General features: G+C 34.7%; 1 protein-coding gene across 2 annotated transcripts; it reads left to right on the top strand.

Annotated features, from left to right (window-relative positions):
• The first annotated feature begins 1,952 nt into the window (after positions 1 to 1,952).
• Positions 1,953 to 10,009, top strand: LOC121784698 (calmodulin-binding transcription activator 1-like). 2 transcript variants are annotated; one of them, XM_042182902.1, is made up of 13 exons: positions 1,953 to 2,252; positions 3,231 to 3,350; positions 3,526 to 3,641; positions 3,838 to 3,926; positions 4,307 to 4,343; positions 4,631 to 4,829; positions 4,994 to 5,104; positions 5,439 to 5,758; positions 6,691 to 7,296; positions 7,406 to 8,076; positions 8,321 to 8,891; positions 8,981 to 9,307; positions 9,687 to 10,009. In XM_042182902.1, exons 1-13 carry the CDS (start codon positions 2,213 to 2,215, stop codon positions 9,792 to 9,794), a joined length of 3,315 nt encoding a protein of 1,104 aa, XP_042038836.1. In that variant the 5' UTR covers positions 1,953 to 2,212; the 3' UTR covers positions 9,795 to 10,009. The 2 variants fall into 2 exon arrangements, with proteins under 2 accessions (XP_042038836.1, XP_042038835.1); XM_042182901.1 differs by having other exon boundaries at positions 4,307 to 4,349.
• Positions 10,010 to 21,339: the final 11,330 nt, after the last annotated feature.

Raw genomic sequence — 21,339 nt, 5'->3', positions numbered from 1 at the left:
TTGATACAATGTCAATTTTCATTACTGCAATTACTACAATATATAGTCTATAGAGACTAGGGATATGTAATGATTTAAGTGGCATGTATTCAAAGGACAATGACAATGACAATGACAATGACAATGATAAACTTGAAATAAATGCAAGAATAAAGGATTGGAAAAAAAATGAAGAGTAGATTCGTCCTTATTTCCTCCATTATAGTCTAGTTTAGAAAAAGAAAAGATCAAAATATAAATAAATTGATTAATTTATAGTCTAGTCTTGTACAGAATTAAATGTGTAATGATACAATTGATAAATGATTTCAATGAAAAAGAATGAACAAAAAAGCATGGGACCCACGTGGTAAACAATTGTACGGATCATGTCTTTTTATTGCTTTCTTTATTTTTTAGTCACGTTATATTATTTTGTTATGATTATATAGTTTTCTACCAATAATGGTAGGTGGAAGTCAAGAAGAATTTCATGAGGTCAATTCAGCATGAAATTGGGGATTTTCTTCAAAATGCATTAATAATGTGTAATTTCTAAACAATGACCTATTCCTATTTCTATTAAAACATGTCTAAGGTTGTGTTTGTACCAAAATGTTAGCCAATATAATGAATACTTAATTTCATAATTAATGTCATCAATAAGTGAATAAAGGTATGCGATATAGTGCCCAAATTTCAACCTATTAAGGGTCCAAATTTCTGTTTTGCATTAAGACCAATCCTATTCACAATCTCAGTCATTATGACGGCCAACTTCCCGAGTAAAAGTTTGACAGTCCGAATATATTATTATATTGTGCGTTCAATCAATCACGATGAACACAAATAAGATATAGTATTGCATTTTTCTAAAAAATTGATACTCTGGGAAAGTTGTTTTATTTTACTTAAATTAATCAGGGATTCTTTAAACTTTTCCTTTTACAATGAAAATTGAATCAAATACGAAAATCAAGAACAATGAACTAAAGTACTTTTTAAACTTAGATTCATTTTAGTCAAACTAAACATCGTACTTTGCACTTTAAATTTGAAGCTCTACTCCGAATTAATAGATAATTGTAGCTGCATAGTGTGGAGAATAAGAAACAAATTAAATGTGCTTTGAATAAGTCTCAATTTCTAATTTTCTATAGTTGAATGAGTTTTAGGATTGACAAAAGTCAAATAATAAAATTATGGATGTATTTTTGACCTAGTCATAACCTTGTTTTCTAATTTATTGGACCATTAATTTTATCCACTTAATTTGGTTCTTTACGTGGATGCCAAAAACTTCACCAAAAAAAACTAGTGACATATTCCACTTTATACTTTATGTACAAATTTATCAATTAAACCTAATATAAAGTGATCACCATTATTGAAAACCGAATCGGCTTGTTCGACAACGAGTTCAATCATAAATCGACGCGGTGATCAGTTTGAACATAATAACCTTTGAGCACTTTAGCAATTATGAACCTGAAAAATCGATCGATTCGATCATAAATAAGCTAACGATTGAATTGGTTTTCGATTTTTTACATAAATTATTTTTAAAAAAAAATAAAAATTAATCTACTTGTAATTTGATAACTTGAGTTTTATTACTAAAATTCAAGATGTAAATGCGAGCGAAAGTAATTATTATTGCAAATTTAAGTTTTATAAATTATATGTTAAAAATATTTTGACAAAAATTTATTTATGTATTTGATATATTTGAAATCATTGTAAACTCATAAAATATTCGCAGTTAATGTCAACAAGATGTAAGATTTTCCACAATATTTTTTTTATTTACTAAATGTTTTATGTATTTTTCAATTTTATGGAGTAAATCGAAAATAAACAACTGAGGACAAATAACTGAAAAAGGCATACATGTAAAGACCAAAATACCCTGACTCTGTACGGTGTGCGTCGCTGTCATGAAAATGTTTTAACTGTATTCCATTTCGGCGGCTCCATTTCAACACTTACTTTCTTCGCTGCTTCCTTTCCCACACACCCCCATTTTCCTCTCTGTTTTAACTATTTCCCCTCTTTTTTACTTTTTCCTTTTCTTCCTCGATTTCAATCTCCTCCGCCTCTATTGTTGGGAGTTTTCAATTGATTTTTGGTGAATTTGATCTGAGCTGCGCGATACTCTTTTGTGAATAGGGGAAGTGTTCTGTGGCTATTTTCGATCTGGACGCGGATATTTAGGGTTTTGTAATCAGTTGTCATGGCCGAGAGTCGGCGCTACGCGCTCAATGCTCAATTAGGTGAGGTTTCTTCTTTTTCGTGTGATTTACTTCGGATATTTTCAGCTTTGATGTGATGTGAGTCAATACCTAATTGAGAATTAGGCGGAAGTTAGTTTGAAGTTGGAGATTAGGGGAATGTACTAATTAATTGTTTTTTGGCGTTCACAACGGGTTCTAGATGCTAATGCGTATGAAGATGCCTCTTTGTCTATTTAATACAATGCTGAGCTCGCAAAATATAGATGATGGAAAGTTGATTATTATGGTTATGAGCTTGATTTTGGATTAATTCTGAACCAGTTAAGTTCTCGAACCGAATAGTACAAGAAATAGTTCTAGGTTTAAGATGCTATCATGGGATGATATACGACTAACCTTTTTTTTTATGTTAAAACCAACTTGGATGGACTTCATAGTAAAAAAGTAGGAGAATAAGCTCGAGATTCTGTTGTCAACGTTCCTTCCCGATTTAGAGCTTAGTGAAACACCTTTTGGGTTTATGCAAAGACCCTAACATGCTTGGAATGGAATGCAACCTTTTATTCCCGATTTAGAACTTAGTGAATAGGTGTAAGGCGTGAAATGGATGATTGACAACTTTGTGAGTGGTAAGAAGAGTGCGGATTGTGGACAAAGCTATAAATAAGCTTCTGAGTGCTGAACCAATTAATCTAGAAGCACAATCTGGTGCATCCACTATCTTTAAATCATAATTGTGAATAATAAACCCTAACCAGGAATAAATCCCTAATTAGGGGTTGGTGGATTTAAACCTGTTTTTGCAATTGATCTATACCTAAAGGTTTCAAATTGTCAGAAACTTAATTTTGTGTGCTAATCCTTGATATTTGCATCATTTTACCATCTTGAGGTGAAGTGTGTTGGTAAAAATAGTTAAATATGTTGCCTTGTATTTCTTATGGAATGGATAAGTTAATTCCTTACCTTTTCATTTTGAAAAATCATTTAGCTTGTTAAGTTGCTATTATTTTGCAGATATTGAGCAGATACTTCAGGAAGCACAACATCGGTGGCTGCGGCCTGCTGAGATTTGTGAAATTCTTCAAAATTACAAGAAATTTCGTATTGCTCCAGAGCCTCCGAATAGACCCCCAAGTATGTCTTTGTATAATCACTTTTTTTTGTAGGATACCTATGGATACATTATTAATAATTTAGCTAATATGTTATGGTAGAGACTAGAGATACAGAGGTGGGATTTGAAACCTTACTATTTTCAGTTATTTCATATAGTTTAACTTATTTATTTGGATGTGATATCTTGTTGTAGATGGTTCTCTCTTTCTTTTTGACCGAAAGGTGCTGAGATATTTTCGAAAAGATGGTCATAACTGGAGGAAGAAGAAAGATGGCAAAACAGTGAAGGAGGCTCATGAAAGGCTCAAGGTATATTTGTATATTCTCTGTTCTTTAACCTAGCTGTTAGTCTGTTACATGTCTAGATGATCTCCCTTGAAATTTTACAAGGTCTAAACTTTGGCATTTAAAACAATTTAAATCAGTAATTACTAGGATTTCACTGTCCCTGAAAGCTTTTATTACCCAACCAAAATGACATATCTAGATGTTAAAATATCTTCAGGCTGGAAGTGTTGATGTACTTCATTGCTATTATGCTCACGGGGAAGACAACGAAAATTTCCAACGTCGTAGCTATTGGATGCTTGAAGAGTAAGCCTTACAAATGCTAATTTATTTTGTTTTAACCAAATTCACTAATATAGAAAAACTTATGTTAATGATCCTGATCTTTATATTGTAAAAATTTATGTATTTTAATAATTTAGTGAAGATTGAGGCTTGAGATTATCACTCGCAGTTCTTTTGAAGTATTAAGCTTCTTTACTTTTATACTTTCATTTAGTTAAAAAACTGTATTTCAACAGACATTTGGCGGATTGGACGTATATAATGTTTAAAGTCTATCAAGTATCTGTATTAATTTTTTTTCTCTTTGTTCATTAAGCTTCCTGTCACCAGAGTTATTTTTTGACTTTCTTTGTTTTTTCTTCCCACATTTCTTTTACTTATGCGGCTGTTTTCTGCTTCAGGGAACTGTCGCACATAGTTCTTGTCCACTATCGGGAGGTAAAGGTAACGATAATTCCTTATGCATTCTGAATTCCCCAGATATCTAAAGGCCAACTTCTAAGAGTATTCGATTAAAACAATGACAGTCTTAACTTGTACTGTAAGTTTTAAATTATACTCCTACTGAGTAATTTCAGACATTTGTTACAAATACCACCCCAACTATGTTTTATAAATGAAACCAGACTCAGCTAATCTTTCTCTATATTTGGTTCTTTATACTGCTATGAGTATTCACATGTTGCTGTTTTTCTCAGAAATCTCTGACATTTGTTTCATCACAGGGGAACAGGACAAATTACAGTCGCATTAGGGATGCTGATAGTACTCCGGTTAGTCAGCAAAGTGAAGCAGTATCGAATTCCGAGGTGGACAGCTCAGCAGCTTCTAGATTTCAATCATATGATTACCAAAGAGCATCACCAATCACAGAAACAAGCCTTAACAGTACTCTGGCGTCTGATCTTGAAGATGCTGAATCAGGTGTTACTACTGGATAATTTTTTTTTATCATCTCATGATTTCTTATTGAGAATTCGAGATTATTGAAGTATATTGTATGTTAACTATGCTTTTCATTTTTTAACTTTTAAGCCACTATAAACACTATCTTCTTCAAAATCATGATAAAATATTTTTGATTGCAGCATACAGACACCAAACAAGTGCTGGATTCCAAACTATTCATGATTTGCAATCTCCTATAGTATCAACAACAAATGCTGATCCTATTCCTTTCCACCCAATTCCTGTACCAAGTAATGATTAGATGCCTGTGTTTATTTTATATTTTCATTTATTCTTCCGCATAACTGGTCTATTTTCGTAAAGTCACTTAAGCAGTTATGGTTAATTGGTTTGGAGTGTTTACATATCATAAAACTTTCGGGTGATTTTAGATCTGATTTCTATTATCTTGTAACTCTTCCTGTGAAAATAATAATAATAATAATAATAATGGGAAATAGTGAAAGATTATACAGGTCCATTTGACTACTAAGTCAATCAGCTCTATTGCATGGGTATGACAGTTTAGATTAATGTTCTTAAAGGTTCTTTTCGGATTTAGTAACATTTTGCCGGTATTGATAGGCAACTACCAGGGGCACTCATCAACTATTTCTGATATGAGTTTTGGACCCATCACACAAGGAGAAGAAAACAGATCTCCCATGAATAGTGGTTTGACGTATGATTTTCAGCAAGATATTGGATTTCCGTCTTGGGGAAATGTAGCTGGTAGTGCTAGTTATCAATCTCTAGATTTTCAGCTATCACTTCCTTCTTCCCAATCAAATGCAATGAGCATGATGCCTGGACAAGATAATGATCTCCTCAACCATGTTTTTACCGGTGAATTCAAGAAGCAGCAGGAGTTCATGAACCATTCTGATAGCATGGGAGAGTGGCAGGTATCTTATTTTTGAAACAATTCAATTCATGTTTTGCTAGCAACATTTACAACCACCAGTGATAGCATATAGATACACAAAAGTAGAGCATGACTGAACTACAAGTGACAGTGATGAGGAGAGTTTGTAATTCTTCTTAATGTGGTTAAGTTAGGTGTTCGGTGAGGAAGTGAGAGAGACATTGCAAGTTTCTTCTTTCATGGATAAAGATAGGTTTTCTTTTTGAACTAGAAATCATTCAAAAACACTACAGTAGTTGCTGCCTAGGTAGTGTGGTACCTTCTAATGCCTGCATTCATTGTAGGTATCTTATAGGCGTTTAATTGATTGAAAGTCACATTTTCACTTATTTGAATGAAGACCTTTGGATATAAATTCCTTTTATATCCTGGATTTTTATAACTACTTCAATAACTTGAGCTATCTGTCGAACCCTTTCAATTTTGTGGGCCCTTACTTTGTTCTAGTCTTGGTCTATTAATATGTTCTAATATCTATATGCAACTAAAGCAATAAAGTAACTTTTATTCTAGATGCTAAGCTATTGTCATAGTTGCACAAGTTTGTTTAAAGTGGAACTATACTTGGAATATTCTTGACTATAGATATGGGGAGTGCTCCCCTTAAAAAAGTACGGAATGGTTCTTCTATGCATCTGTTTGATAGATACTAAATGTAGTCTCTGGTTTACCTAAACAACCATATTTCCTTTACTTTTGTGCCAACATTTTGAAGCTCTCAACATTAATTATAGTTATCATGAGAATGGTGATGCAGTTGTGGTGTGTCAAAATGAATAGTTGCAGCTTGGGACTTTTTTGTGCCCTCTCAGGATTATAGTTATGGATTATTTTGTAACTTGTGTACTCTTCTCACTGAATTACTTTATGAAAAAAAATCCATTATTACTTTCTGATTCTGAGATCTAACAGGCTACAGATCGTGGATCATTGCACATGTCAGATTGGTCCATTGACCAGAAGCCTGATGGTAATAACCTGAATATAGGGCAGAACCCCAATCAACCAGCTCCGAGACAGCCTCTGTTGCATGATCTTGCTACCAAACTGAATGATGCTAAAGAAGTGGAACTGTCTGACTCAATGGCAGTCCATAGTGCGTACCTAACTGATCAACATAGACGACATTTGGAAAATGATCTTCAAGATCAAGCTTTGAATTCTGGCAGAAATTCTCTTAAATCAGTACCTGGCGGAAACTTCAATACAGGGGACGAAGCCAATTATCCGTCCCTGCGACAGCCTCTATTAGATGGTGTTATGCGAGAAGGTCTGAAAAAGCTAGACAGCTTTGATCGTTGGATTAGTAAAGAGCTTGATGATGTCACTGAGTCAACTATGCAGCCAGGTTCCGGGGTTTACTGGGAGACGGTTGGTGGAGGAGATGGAGACGATTCTGGTATCTCCACTCAAGTGCCATCAGACAACTATGTTCTCAGCCCTTCCCTTGCTCAAGATCAGCTCTTTAGCATTATTGACTTCTCGCCAAATTGGGCGTATTCTGGTTCGGAAATTAAGGTATATAAAATTTTGCCTTTTGTATTTCTCTACTTATGAATGTTCTAGAATATGAAGTTGATGCTTATACCAGAGAAAACAATATTTTTTTTTTAAATTTTCATTATAGGTGCTTGTTATGGGGAGATTCCTGAGGAACAAAGAGGCAGAGAATTATAAATGGGCTTGCATGTTTGGTGAACTTGAGGTTCATGCAGAGATTGTAGGAGAGGGTGTTCTTCGATGCCTTACACCTTTACATGAGCCTGGAAGGGTCCCCTTCTATATCACATGCTGCAATAGATTAGCATGCAGTGAAGTGCGAGAATTTGAATTCCGGGCTGCGACTGTTGAAGATGTGGACTCTGATGAAACTCGTCTGTACATGAGATTTGGAAAGCTGCTGTCTCTTGGATCAGACACACCGCAAATCTCTCTCCAAAGCATTGATGATGAAACCTCTCAGTTATTTAGTAAAATCAGTGCCTTGCTGAAAGACGATACTGAGTGGGAACAAATGTTGAGCTCTACTAAGAAGGACGAGTTCTCATCTGATAACGTAAAGGATCAGCTACTAGAAAAGCTTTTAAAGGAGAAGTTGTATAATTGGCTTATCCAAAAGATTGCTGAAGGTGGGAAGGGCCCTAGTGTACTAGATTCGGAAGGCCTAGGTGTATTGCATTTTGCGGCTGCTTTAGGTTATGACTGGGCTATACCGCCAACAATAGCTGCTGGAGTCAGTGTTAATTTTCGTGATGTAAATGGATGGACTGCACTTCACTGGGCAGCATATTACGGCAGGTGACTTCTTGAACCTTGTTTTTGTTGCCTGTGTGGCTTTTTATTCTTCTATGGAGGACATACACATATACACAGTTTTTGGGTGCACTAAGAATGTCGTTTTTGATTATATGCATATGTATACACAAGTTTTTCCCTTACTAAATCACTCGAAACTGACATTTAGCTTCTAAGAGTCTTTAATATGGCCGCCAATAAATCTACTGACTTATTTATCTATTGCTCTCACTACTTGTAATCTTAGAGAGCACACAGTGGCCTTCCTCATATCCTTTGGTGCGTCACCTGGAGCATTGACGGACCCAACTCCAATACATCCTTCAGGAGAAACTCCTGCAGACCTTGCAGCTAGCAATGGACACAAAGGTATTGCTGGTTATCTCGCAGAATCTTCATTGAGCTCCCACCTATCATCACTCGACTTGAAAGATTCAAGGCAGAGTGACAGTATAGAGAAAGTGGTGGAAACAGTTTCCGAGAGGATTGCAACTCCAGTTGGGGCTGGTGATTTGCCCCATGGACTTTCAATGAAGGATTCTTTGGCTGCTGTACGTAATGCAACTCAAGCTGCAGCTCGCATACATCAAGTCTTTCGAGTACAGTCATTTCAAAGAAAACAGTTAAAGGAGTATGGTGATAAAGAATTTGGAATATCAGATGAACGTGCCCTTTCGCTTTTAGCTCTGAAGAACAAGAAGGCAGGACACCATGATGAACCAGTTCATTGTGCTGCTGTTCGGATACAAAATAAATTCCGCAGTTGGAAAGGCAGAAAAGACTTTCTACAGATTAGGCAGCAGATCATTAAAATTCAGGTATTGGGTCATTGCATTCTATTCTTCGACTGTATGTTTTTCTCTAGCAACTGAATGCTGAAATTCAACTTTTGTCTCTTTTACAAAAGGCTCATGTGAGAGGACACCAGGTGAGAAAGAACTATAAAAAGATAATCTGGTCAGTTGGAATCTTAGACAAGGTCATTTTGCGATGGCGGAGGAAAGGAAGAGGGCTGAGTGGATTCAAGCCCGAAGCAAATGCTGTCGCTAGCAGTAGCATGATTGAACCGGGAACAAAAGAAGATGACTATGATTTCCTAAAGGAGGGTCGGAAACAGACAGAGGAGAGACTGAACAAGGCCCTTGCTAGGGTGAAGTCAATGGTTCAGTACCCAGAAGCCCGGGATCAGTATCGGAGGTTGCTTAACGTTGTATCAGACATGCAGGAAAAAAAGGTACACGTAATTCCGTATTCAACAATTGCTTATATTATCTATTTTTCATCGTAAATAAATTCGTTGCATACTCTGGTAGATCATTTTAGTCTGTATGCGTTACTCAGGCTGAGGTAAGTATATCCATTGGCTCTGCATCCCTTCTATGCCAATGATCATTGTATCGTGTTAGCTTGCTCACTAGATCACCTGGCCTTTTCTTACTCTGGCTCACTGACGATATTCAACGAGTAGGGATTACAAGAAAAGGAAACTTTACATCCACTCATCTCATGAATCTTGCTGTCCACATAACTCTACTAGCTACAATCCCGCCATAGGGATTTACATTACATACGCGATGTGAAATGTTATGTTGATCGTGTTTGGTGTGATCCAGGCTGCACAGGAAAGGATGTTGATGAACAATCTGGAAATTGATTTTGATGAAGATTTAATTGATTTTGAAGCTTTGCTGGGTGATGATAGCTTCATGCCGATAGAATAGAGATGGTAAATTGTGTGACTAGATTGCACTTGTAAATTTGACATACTAATCGATTTAATCGTACAGTTTGTCAAGAATAGAAAGAATTACTGATAGGGTTGGGGTTGGTAATTAGTGTGTGAAACAACTTACATTTCAACTTTCTTTTTTTGTACTAGATTTGGTATACTTTTTTTAACTAGTAACCATATCCATTACATCGTGTTTTACAGTAACCATATCCATTAAATCGTGCTTTACAGTACTCTTTTTTTTGAAGTTTTCCACAAATGCAAAATAAAGTCAAGTTCATAAGTGGGACCTTGCACTACAAATCATTCTTCTATTTCAAATTTGTGTGTGTGTTTTTTTTATTAATTTTACGAAAAGTGTAAATATGCTTGTGTACGTGTAGCACTATTATTGTTTAAAGATGATGTAATAGCTAACGTAATTTGTTCATATGAAATACATATACTGCTACTAATTAATACTTTTATCACATTTTTGGGTTCAAAATTCAAATTCTTGGAGCCTTATCATTTACACTAACTAGATAAGAATATGATTAAAATTTTAAAATATAAACTGTGAAGAATTTCTTAGAGATTTCATTATAGTTCGTATTTGAATTTGTATATTTTGTAACAAATTCTTGTTACTTTGCGGATAATTTATCTCAGTTCGTAGTCTGTATATATTATAATTGAGGTTTTTATATACAACCCCATTCCATAAACCAGTTCTCCACGACCACATTAAATTGTTGTGGTACATGCTATTCGTCTATGAAAAATAGTCCAATTTTCTCACTATGGAAACTAATGATGTGAGTTCTACTTTACACTAACACTACTTCAATTATTATTCTATTAATCTCATATATTTTATCAATTGCACATTAAAACTTGTGCGAGTGTCGTTCTGTTCCAGTACTATTTTTCGTATATGAAGGGAGTAAGTATATAAAACTATGATGCAACCACTTTTTATTTGTCTGGCCCATTACACAAGGTTTTGGGTCCATCAAGCGAGTATAATTCAAATTCATGTTACATTACATTTTGGAGTTAGAGGGTAAAAGTTAAAACAATAATTCATTTTAAATGTGCAATTGACTTTTTCTTAATTAAATAATTCAATCCAGTAACACAAAATTACATCTGAGAAGAACACTGCATAAGTACTGTAATTAAAACAAGTGAACATATGGGACAATGATAGTAACTTGAAAGTATTTTACTCCATTAATTATTCAATGTTCAAATACATCTCATAGTATTTTAATCAACTGTCAAACTCAATACTATACTTAGCTGTATCAATTAGTTTGATATCATATCTCCAAATCAACAACACAGGTGATGGTAGTAGTTAGTTGATATATTTCTCACATAATTAATTAGCAAAGCAGTTTCAATTTCTAATAATTGTATATTACTATTCCATGCACATTCATCAAACCAGTACATTATTATATTAATAATCTCACTAAACAAAAATTTGAAACACTTAAGTGGACAAAAACAGTTGGGAAAATTGAGATTGAAATGTGGAGTATACTATTTAAAGAGTGGAGTCTTGTAGAAGTTAACTTAATCAGTGTCATTAGTCTAATTTAATCAAAGAGCAAGAGTCTAAGTGTCAATTCAAATGAATTGAAATGGTTATTAGTCCGACTGTATATTTATTTAAAAAATAGATATTAATAATCATGAAAATTAAGTTTAGATGATTTTGGGTTCACCATGGCCATACATATCATGTGTCCCATAATTTGTCGTGTACTATTACCAATATCATTGTTTAAATAATATATATTGAAATGTAATAAAAAATGGTCTCATTGTGAATTCAAATTTTATCAATATTTTTAATTGTTGTTCCTAGTTGTGAAAACGGTATTCTTTTGGTTTGGATTATATTTTTAAAAATCAAACATTTCCAACCTAACCCGTAAAGCATTTTTATTAAAACATTCAAAAATCAAATTGTAATTTTCAAACTATAAAGTAAAGTATGCATACACGGATACACCTAAATATATAACATTATAATTTATGTAGGAAATATAGATGATCATGGTTGAAACGCTAAAGATATGATGAAATTAGCATAGATTTGAGTGGCCCTACACACTTTTCTTAATGGCTTTCAAATTGGGTTGTTGGTCTCACGTTTGATCTGTTAATCAAAATGAAATTTGCTTCATATTTATTTTTGAAATAGTTAATAAAAATCATAAAATAAGATTAAACATTATCCATTTCTTTCCTAACCTTTTTTGGTCTTTAGTAGTTTGAAGATTAATAATTAGGCACTCACAGCGCACCACATTTTTGGTCCGGACCCGATGAGGCCAGAGTCCCGCCACAAGGTGGTGCATTGCGCGTGATCAAATCAGGCTGCAGATCGTGCTTGGGGCCGCAGTTGTGTTTCGATGCTAGGCTTGGACCGCTTTTGTTTTTTTATTTTGCTCTTATTTCTTATCATTTTTTTTTGTTTTTGTTTTATTTGTTGGCATTTTTATTTCATAAATTTTATTTATGGTAAAAACATACTCGCATTACTAAACATGCATTAATGTATACAAGTTATGATAAGAATTTTTATAAGCAATTCGCAGTTTATGAATGGCGGTTGGGATCTCTTAATAATCTCCAACATTATTATGAAAAATTAGGAAGTCTATCATAATTAATTAATAGCTTAGAGCCAACTAGTGACCAGTGTAAACAATTAATTCTTTTTATTTATATTTTGTATATTTGTGGATAAATGTCGTTCAACTCTAGAAAATGGTTGGAATTGAAAATGATCATTGGTGGGGCTAATTAGTGAGAATGCAAGATTTTACCCCACATATATATAGGTGGGGCTTTAGATTTTTAATCTCATATGTTTCTATTAAAAAAATCACTTTACCAAATGTAAACACTTTTATAATTTACAAATGTATTCAATTACATTACCTCTGATGCAAAATATATACAAAAGTAAATACACATAAAGTAGAACTTTTAGTGCATTGGGTGGAAACCCATTTGAGCAAGCAAATTAATCAGTTGTTTGACTACCACTTAAAAATATTATTTATTTTAACTATCATATAATCAACTAGTAAAAAAGATTTTTTCAATGACATTAACCCTTCCTTTAAATTAACTAAACATGATAGTGATAGTATATTGTTGGGGGTGGAGGGACTACTTCATCCGACAAGGAACCTCAGTCGAAGAAGCTATATATTATAATATATATATTTAACATAATATATTAATTCTTTAGTTATAAGTTTCACATTTAAAAATGAAACATAGCAAAGAGCCTCGACACGATATTGTTAAAAATAATAGGAGTAATTCAAAATTACTGATTATTTATAGCACCGGCGGATCTAGGTGGGGTCGAGCGGGGTCGGCCGACCCCACCACCGGCTAGGTAAACTGGTAGATTTGGTCTTTCTAGGTCTCTCCTACCCCAAGGTTCAGACGCTCTAACCCAACAACCATTTTCAGAAGACGATTGGGCAGGAAGATTGGAGGAAGATGAGGACCTGAGTTGCAGAATGAAGGCTGGGAAGATTGAAGAAGACGATGCGAATTGGGAATTGGGAATATAGGTATTGCCATATTGGTAATAAATGGATATAGAGTTAGTCCATTACTTTATTCTCTAATGAGCCCAAATTTTTAACATAAGCCAATAGAAAATGTAAAAGTAAATGGCACTAGCAATCTCTCAACCACTGTTATATCTAAAATTTCGTTTTCAAATCCTAATAATATTCAATCGTGATGAATAATTACCATAAATATATTTTAATATTATACTTTCACTGTCCTTTAATATTCCATCCATATGTAAAATATTGTCTATTTTTGTCATTTACATCCGTCCGTGAATTATTGTCCACTTTGTTTTTTTTCCTTTTAGGTAAATGAAATGTACTTTCCACTAACTCATTACAATCACATTTTATTATAAAATTATGTGGAACCCACATTCCATTAGTTTTTTCCATTCACTTTTCTTTACATTTCTTTAAACCCGGACGAGTCAAATAAGGACAATATTTCACGGACGGAGGAAGTATATATTTCACTTTGACCTGCACAAATTATAAGAAATATAGAAGAAAGTGAGTAGAAAATGTTAGTGGAATGTTGAGTCCTCCCATTATATATTAGTTTTAAAATAAAATACGAGTGAAGTTAGTCAGTATAAGTATAATTTATAGCCAATTGTTCCACCCTTTAAAGTGGCTACGAATCAGCATGAAAAATAGTCATCACATCCACTAATGGATATCCTTGGTCTAATAAAAAAAATATGGGGTTTATTAGTAATTAATATGGAATGTTCTAAAATGGAAAACTTAGACACATAATAAAGGATGATAGATGAAAGTAGTATTTATTAGTAATAAGTTCGACCCCACGATAATGGCTTTCTGGATCCGCCATTGATTTATAGTCAATAGTAATTTGTTATTCAAATTGTGAAAAAATGTTTAACTAATTTCCGGACTTTTGTGAACTAATTAGGAGTGAAAAACAAGCTAAAGCAGGTAACATTTTTATCTTATTCTATTTTGTTTTTAATGTGTGGCTTAGTTTCAATTTAACTGAATATTTTGGAAGACAAAACTTGTGCCGACAGCAATTTTACGTAAGGTTTGGTTCTCGCGTATGTTATAAGAAACATGCATGTTTGGTATCAAATGAGTTAATATAATTTTCTCTTTTGGTAAAATCGATCCTAAACATAATCAATTTTTGGGGATAAATTTAGTGGGGTGAAATAGTTTATAGTCTGAATTGAACGAACGGGTAAGAGTTTTATTTTTACTTTATTAATGTAGAGTATTCACAATGTAAGTTTAAAAAACAATAATCTAGGTATCGAGAAAAAACAAATATTCTCTTTTGATCTATTCTTCTTCGAAAAAAAATTTTCTGCAAAATCGGGAGGCGGCCATGACATTTTCGTCTAACCCTAATATTACTTCCTACGTCTCACAATAAGAGCATCCACAACCGTGCTCTTGCCAGCGGCACGGTTGTGGGCCCGGGCGGTACTATTCATGCCTGCTCTCTGGCAAGAGCACAACACCCACAACTGTGCTCTTCCGCAAGAACGAGCACAATTAATATAAAATTCAATTACACAAAAACATTTTCATAATACTAAAATTCATTAAAAAAACCACAATAAAAATAACAAATTACAAATAAAATAAAAAGACATAATTAAAATCCTAAAAATTAAAAATTACATAATTAAAATACTAAAAATTAAAAATTACATAATTAAACTCCTAAAAATTAAAAATTACATAATTATTGGCTAATATAACCCGAGGAAGACTACGCATCCGGCGGCACCAACCCCAATTGTTTTTGGAGACCCAATATCATGGACTCGTGCGTTTGAAGTTGCGTGGGGGTCATAGTTGACCTATCGGCCAAATTGAGTTGGGCCAAAAGGGCCCACAACGAGTTGTTCGGGGGTGGAGGTGGAACATAGGGTGCGGGTTCGGGAGCAGGGGCAGATGGAGTCGCGGCGCGACGTCGTTCGGCCGCCGCCTTCTTCCTACCTTGCGGTCGGCGTCGGGAACCGCTTGGTTGGGCATCGGGGCTACCCAAGTTAGCTTCGGCGAGTTGGCTAGCCACTTCTTCGCCGGCGTCGGATAGGGATGCCGACCGTGAGCGTTTGGAGGAGCCGCTAGAGGAGGATGTTATGCCTCCCTTATACTTCGGGTGCGTCCGCGTCTCCTGCCAAACGTTAAGATATTTGAACGACTTACCGTTCATGGATTGGTAGGTGCTCAGCGAGGCGGTGATGATGTCGACCTCGCTTCGGCCGCTCCCGGCATTCCGGGACTCCTGGATGAAATAGCCGTTGAACTTGCCAATTTCTTCGTTGGCTCGGCCGATGCAGTTGCGCACCATACTCTCGTTGCGCTCGATCGTTCCCGGCGGCCGGTGTGCATTGTACCGGCTAGAGACGCGCCACCAAAAGTGATCGCCGGATTGGTTCGTTCCAACCACCGCATCTTCGGAGATTTCCAAGTACGCCTTGAACAATCTTTCCATCTCCGCCGGTGAGTACGGTGTGCGGACACCGGCGCGAGATGGAGGATTCGGCATTTGGGAAGGGGCGCGAGGCCTAGGCTCCGGTGTCCACCCGTAGCGCCCATCGGAGGCACCTTGATCGTCGATTGGGTATGGCCGGTAGCCACTCGGAACGCCCGAATCTTGGGTGAGAGGAGGGGCCGAATATTCCGTTTCCGGACTATGAAACGGTTGCGAACCGAACCATTCGGGGTTCCAACCGTGAGAGCCGCTTGGGTTGTCGTCGTTACCGGACATAGTGGTGTTGTAGGGTGTGAGAGGAAGATGAAAATGGATATGAGAGATTGATGATGAGAATTGTGTAGTGAAAGTGTGAATTTTTGGAGTGAAATTGGGGGTATTTATAGATGAAAGTGTGTATTTTTGGGGTAAAAAAAATAAAAAAAAAATTAAAAAGTGGGGAAAAACGGTTATCAACGGATATAATTTTTGGGGAAGTGCAAATTTTTTTTTTTTATTTTTTATCGATTTTTTTAATAAAAATCCGATTTTTAAAAAAAAAAAATAAAAAAATGTTTGAAACCAACGGCTATGCCGTTGGCGAATGGGAGACCGCCACGTGTGCGTCCGCTGGCACGGACGTGCTCGATACATCGAGCAGCGCCGTGCCAGCGGCGCGGTTGCAGCGGTGGCGGTCCTTCGCCTTGCCGCTGGCACGGACGGCGGTGGCGCCAACCGCCACCGCTGCGGATGCTCTAAGAGTTACAATTAGTGTGAGCACAAATTTTAAGAAATATAAAGAATTGCGGGTTGGAAAACTTAGTGGAATATGATGTCAACTTTTTTTATATTGATTTTATAAAAGAATGTGAGTGAAGTGAGTTTGTGGAATATGAAACCTATCACTTATGGTAAAAGTAAAATGTGACTCTTATTATGAGACAAATTAAGTGAGTAGTATCTAAATACCTCTAGAAATTATTTTCGATTGGACGTTGATTAATTATAATAACTGCGTGTTTTATCGAAAAGCTTATCCTTTCTTACTTTCGTTATCAATTCAATAGTCCTAATTAATTTAGCGCTAAGCGCTAGGCAAATTCAAATTTATTTGAAATGAAGAAAATAGTAAGGATAATGCAAATTAAATTATAACAATTAAAATAATAATAATAATTCTGTCGTTTTAATTACTCCTACTTGTTTTCCTCTTTTTTATGGTGGTAAATTGTGACGTGGAGAGGAAAGGGATCCAATACACACACGTCATTGACTCATAGCTGGTTGACTAAATTGAGGAAATGATATTGACACTTGAAAATGGAGTTTTAGGTTTGAAAGAAGCCTATGATGAAGTAAGATTTGGACTTTCATCAATATGCCAGCCATACATATATATGTTTCAAGTAATTTTGTTTTCCTTTTCAAATTTATATTTCATTTTGTATTATACATATCTTGTATGTATATATATCTTTTCTTCTAAAATATGCAAAGGGAATATGAGTGAAATATAAAGCTTTAGTATATTTAGCATACAATCATACAAGATAGTATTATGATGTGTACACCTTGTTATGGGTTGCATGTTTGTCATAGAAGATGCAATACACAATTGCATTGTGGTTCACACAATGCTTTGGACACAAGATGACGTTAGAGTTTATATATTGAAAAACATGATTAAACAATTGAGTATTGTAAATTTTATTTACAAATGAGAAAGAAGTTAATTATTGATTTGCCTTTTATTTTGTTGATTACTATCACATGCAAACAAGTTCATCTTTTATTATAACAAGAAGTTAGAACGTAAAAGAAAGTGTTCCTAAATTAAAGATAAATTTACTTGATTTTATGCTTTTTTAGGACACTTTCATTTGCGTTCTCTAATTTTAATTGAGACATCAACAATAACTCAATAAGGACGCTTTTTGAAGATGATTTATTTAGAAACACAAATTTGTGTGTTTAATTACATTAAAAATGTCTTTAATGGATTTTTGTTGTTGTAGTGGATGTATCCAAGATCACAAAAGACCACCTGATCAGTTCCTTATAGAATAAAAAAATTCACAACCCGAATATATCTTGACAATCTATCGTGAAGACTGATACTATACTTATCTTAGTTAATTGATGATTTTTAGCATTTATATGAAGCTCACAGTGAAATTATATATTTCTTGCTGATTATGGAAGTATGAGGTTGTAGAGATTGTAATATCCCAGTCTTTGTGGATAACATTGAGTATATGTAACTAATTATGAGAAAAATATAATCAGCAAGCTTATAATCATCAATTGAAGCTTATCACCAATTAATTACAAATGAGTCATATTCATAACATATGAATCACGTTGGGGAGCAAAATATTAATTTTATAGTTGATCAGTCCATGAATATTAATGTGCTACTTCATTTCGGAAGGCTTCGAGATTGTCATTGCCTACATAATATTCGAACTATATGAGAAAATAAGTTAGAAGGTTTCGACAAGCTATTGTTACAGACCAAATATAAAAGCTCATCGCAAAAGACTAGCATGTTAAAGAGAGAGAGAGTCCATTTAGTCTATAAACCCCACAACAATTATTCTCACAAATTGAGTCCGAAACAACTGATCACCACAAGTCCCCAACAATAAAATCAAAGATTTTGTGCGGAAAAATAAATAAATCAGACTCTAGCTAGAATCAATGCTATATGTCGTTCAATTCCAACTCGTTTTCGTGCCATTTGCATTCTATAATTACATCAGAATTTCATATACAATCTGAATATTTATTCCTTAAGATCCTCATAAATTGAACTTCTCACCGAATTTAAGCAGAATATAATGCATACTGATTTAATTAGAAAAGATGCACAACCACAAATAAATCCATATATATTATCCAATTAATTTGCATAAGTAGCTATGGTGAAAGTAATAGTAGAAAGTTTGCTACACCAACTTCCCTAACCCTTCTCTCTCTTTGGTCAATTAATTATACAAATGGAAAGTGGTCACCATCTCTTAATGTCAACAATCTGTTGGTTTCTGGGATTACAAGAGATAACAGTAGGGCGTAATACAACCCGAAAGAAAGAAAAGGAGAAACTGAACTAATGAAATTACAATAGAAATCGAAACAACTAAACCAGTATGATAGCCGAGTCGAGGAGGCCTCTTCCCACAAGACGAGATACGCCCCGGTAGTGTTCTCGGTTTGGCGTGTCGTCCCCAAAGGTAAAACGGCTACGTCTCTTTTGATGCAGCACCGCAATCAGCAGAGCTCCGGCGAACTGGATGGAGGAGATGGCATAGCTTTCGACAGAAAAACAATGCAGAGAGGGAGAGAGCTGATGATGCTGAGAATGCTTGTGAATAATGTGGAATGGCTAGCCTATTTATAGGCCAAGCCACCATGCACGGGCACGAGCTCGGGCGGGCGGCGGCGGCGCGCGCGTGCGCGCGTGTGTGGGCTCTTTCACCCATCTTGGTCCACTATAATTATTAAGTAACATAAAGTCACTTAATTTAAACACATTAAAAGATGTGTTAATCCTCCAATGTGGGATAATTAACACTAGTTAATTATTCCCTAAGCTCCAACTCCAAGCTTTAATTAAAAGCTAATTATGCCCAACTTTAATCCACTATTTCTCACTCACCGGAAATCGGATTTGAGAAAGTGAATATACTACATTTATCTACGTAAAATGTAAATCGACGCTATGTCATTTAATTTCACAAAATTAAATGTCTCGTCACATTTATTATTTGGTCAAAATCCATTGACCGGACATATTTAATCCATGATTTTTACACAATCAACATCATATTGTGGTTTTCACTTCTCTGAAGAAGCAAAGTTCTTCGATGATATCGATCTAGACCATATATGTAATTAATATAATTTACCTACATTTATACTAACTACTTACAACGTGTGCATTTTAGCTGCATAATAATTATACCACATACTATATATTTATATACAGTGACGTAGCCAGGATTTTGACGTTAGGAAAACCTTGGTACATATTACTTCAAAGCTCGAATAATGTAGGTAGATACATTACTACTGTCCCAAATCTTTTAGAAATTGAGAGAAATTAATGGAAGTTTAATTAGTTTCATGTATTATTAGCTCTGAATGATCTAATATATCTATCTCCATGCCCCCCTCATGATAATTTACGATGAATGTATAGCCTTGTCGAATTTTTTATTTTTTTATTTAATTTTGCCTTGTGCAAATAAAATTTGATAGTAAAATTGAATTAGAATTGTACTCTTATTAGACTAAAATCAAAGTCTAATAGCTTGGAAAAAATATATGGACCGCGCTGCGCGACATGGCATCTAAGACTTCGAAAAATCTGATACAATCAAAATAGTTTGCTTGATAGACATTGGCACAATAAATTTGATGTGGCAAAGATTCTCATACAAAGTTGTTGACAACGAGAGCAGCAGATCAATAACAACGTACAAGTCCAAACGGGAGAATATCAATGCAACGGGTTGATAACATGTCCGATTTGTGTTTCTCTACGACACTATTTCATACCGAGACCTACAAACACGGGGCGAATAAGATTATAAGCGTGTGGTTAGTAATTCCTCCATCTAAACCCTAATAGAATATTCTTCAAGACCATGGTATATATGTTAAGAAATTAACAATACTACTAGTTTATAAATGGAAACAATGATAGACAAAGTTATGCACAATTTTTGTCTGTTCTACTAAACTTATTTAATTTATTCTTTATGGAGAGCATATATTTATATAAAAATTAGGGTGACGTTTATTTATAAAAAGGAAATCTCCATGCAAATTATGCAATCAATGACGACGATAACGTGCATGGAGTATTTTGTTCTGACCAAATAGTAGCCGCCACCTGTTCTCCCTATTGACTTCTTCCTCTCAACCTTTTCTAATCTATTTTATTCTTATAAATCTTGATTAATTTGAAATAACCCAAATTTAAATTACCAATTTTACCCTATTCCTTTGTTCGTTCTACATGACTTTTTTGTTATTTTATAGAAAATTCAGGGACTTGAAACTACAAAACGCCATCCACATTATTATAAATTTATAATTACAACTCAAATAATCTCTTGTATATTTTGGTGGATAAATAAATATTGCAATAACTCATGTTTAATTTGATTTTCTTCATTTTTTTTGGTATAATGTATAAAAACGCCTTCAACATTCAACTCATAAAGCTTCAATTAATAATTGATATAATAAATGATTGTGAAATTAAAGCATATCAATGAGTATTTTGGCAATATTGGCAAAGAAAGGGTATTAAAATAATTGAAGTGGAAGAATCATGTGGGCCCTCCTCCCTATGTCCCATATCATAGGACATGCATTAATATATATATAGTGATGCTCTAGTAGTTATTTGGTAGGATTAATTTGGAGCAAGCAATCCATACAACATCCTCAACTAGTTGAGAGAGAGAGAGAGAGAAAAG

This window comes from Salvia splendens, chromosome 21 (assembly GCF_004379255.2).
Source record: "Salvia splendens isolate huo1 chromosome 21, SspV2, whole genome shotgun sequence".
Taxonomy (NCBI): Eukaryota; Viridiplantae; Streptophyta; class Magnoliopsida; order Lamiales; family Lamiaceae; genus Salvia; species Salvia splendens.
Note: the sequence above shows the minus strand (reverse complement) of the source record. Positions and strands in the feature narration are given on the sequence as shown.

What these genes read in the sequence shown, in the direction of transcription:
- LOC121784698 (XM_042182901.1), top strand. Translation starts at nt 2,213, where the DNA reads ATGGCCGAGAGTCGGCGCTACGCGCTCAATGCTCAATTAG. An exon ending in GCCTCCGAATAGACCCCCAA is followed by an intron (nt 3,351 to 3,525) that starts GTATGTCTTTGT and finishes ATCTTGTTGTAG; the next exon opens with ATGGTTCTCTCTTTCTTTTT. An exon ending in TCCACTATCGGGAGGTAAAG is followed by an intron (nt 4,350 to 4,630) that starts GTAACGATAATT and finishes GTTTCATCACAG; the next exon opens with GGGAACAGGACAAATTACAG.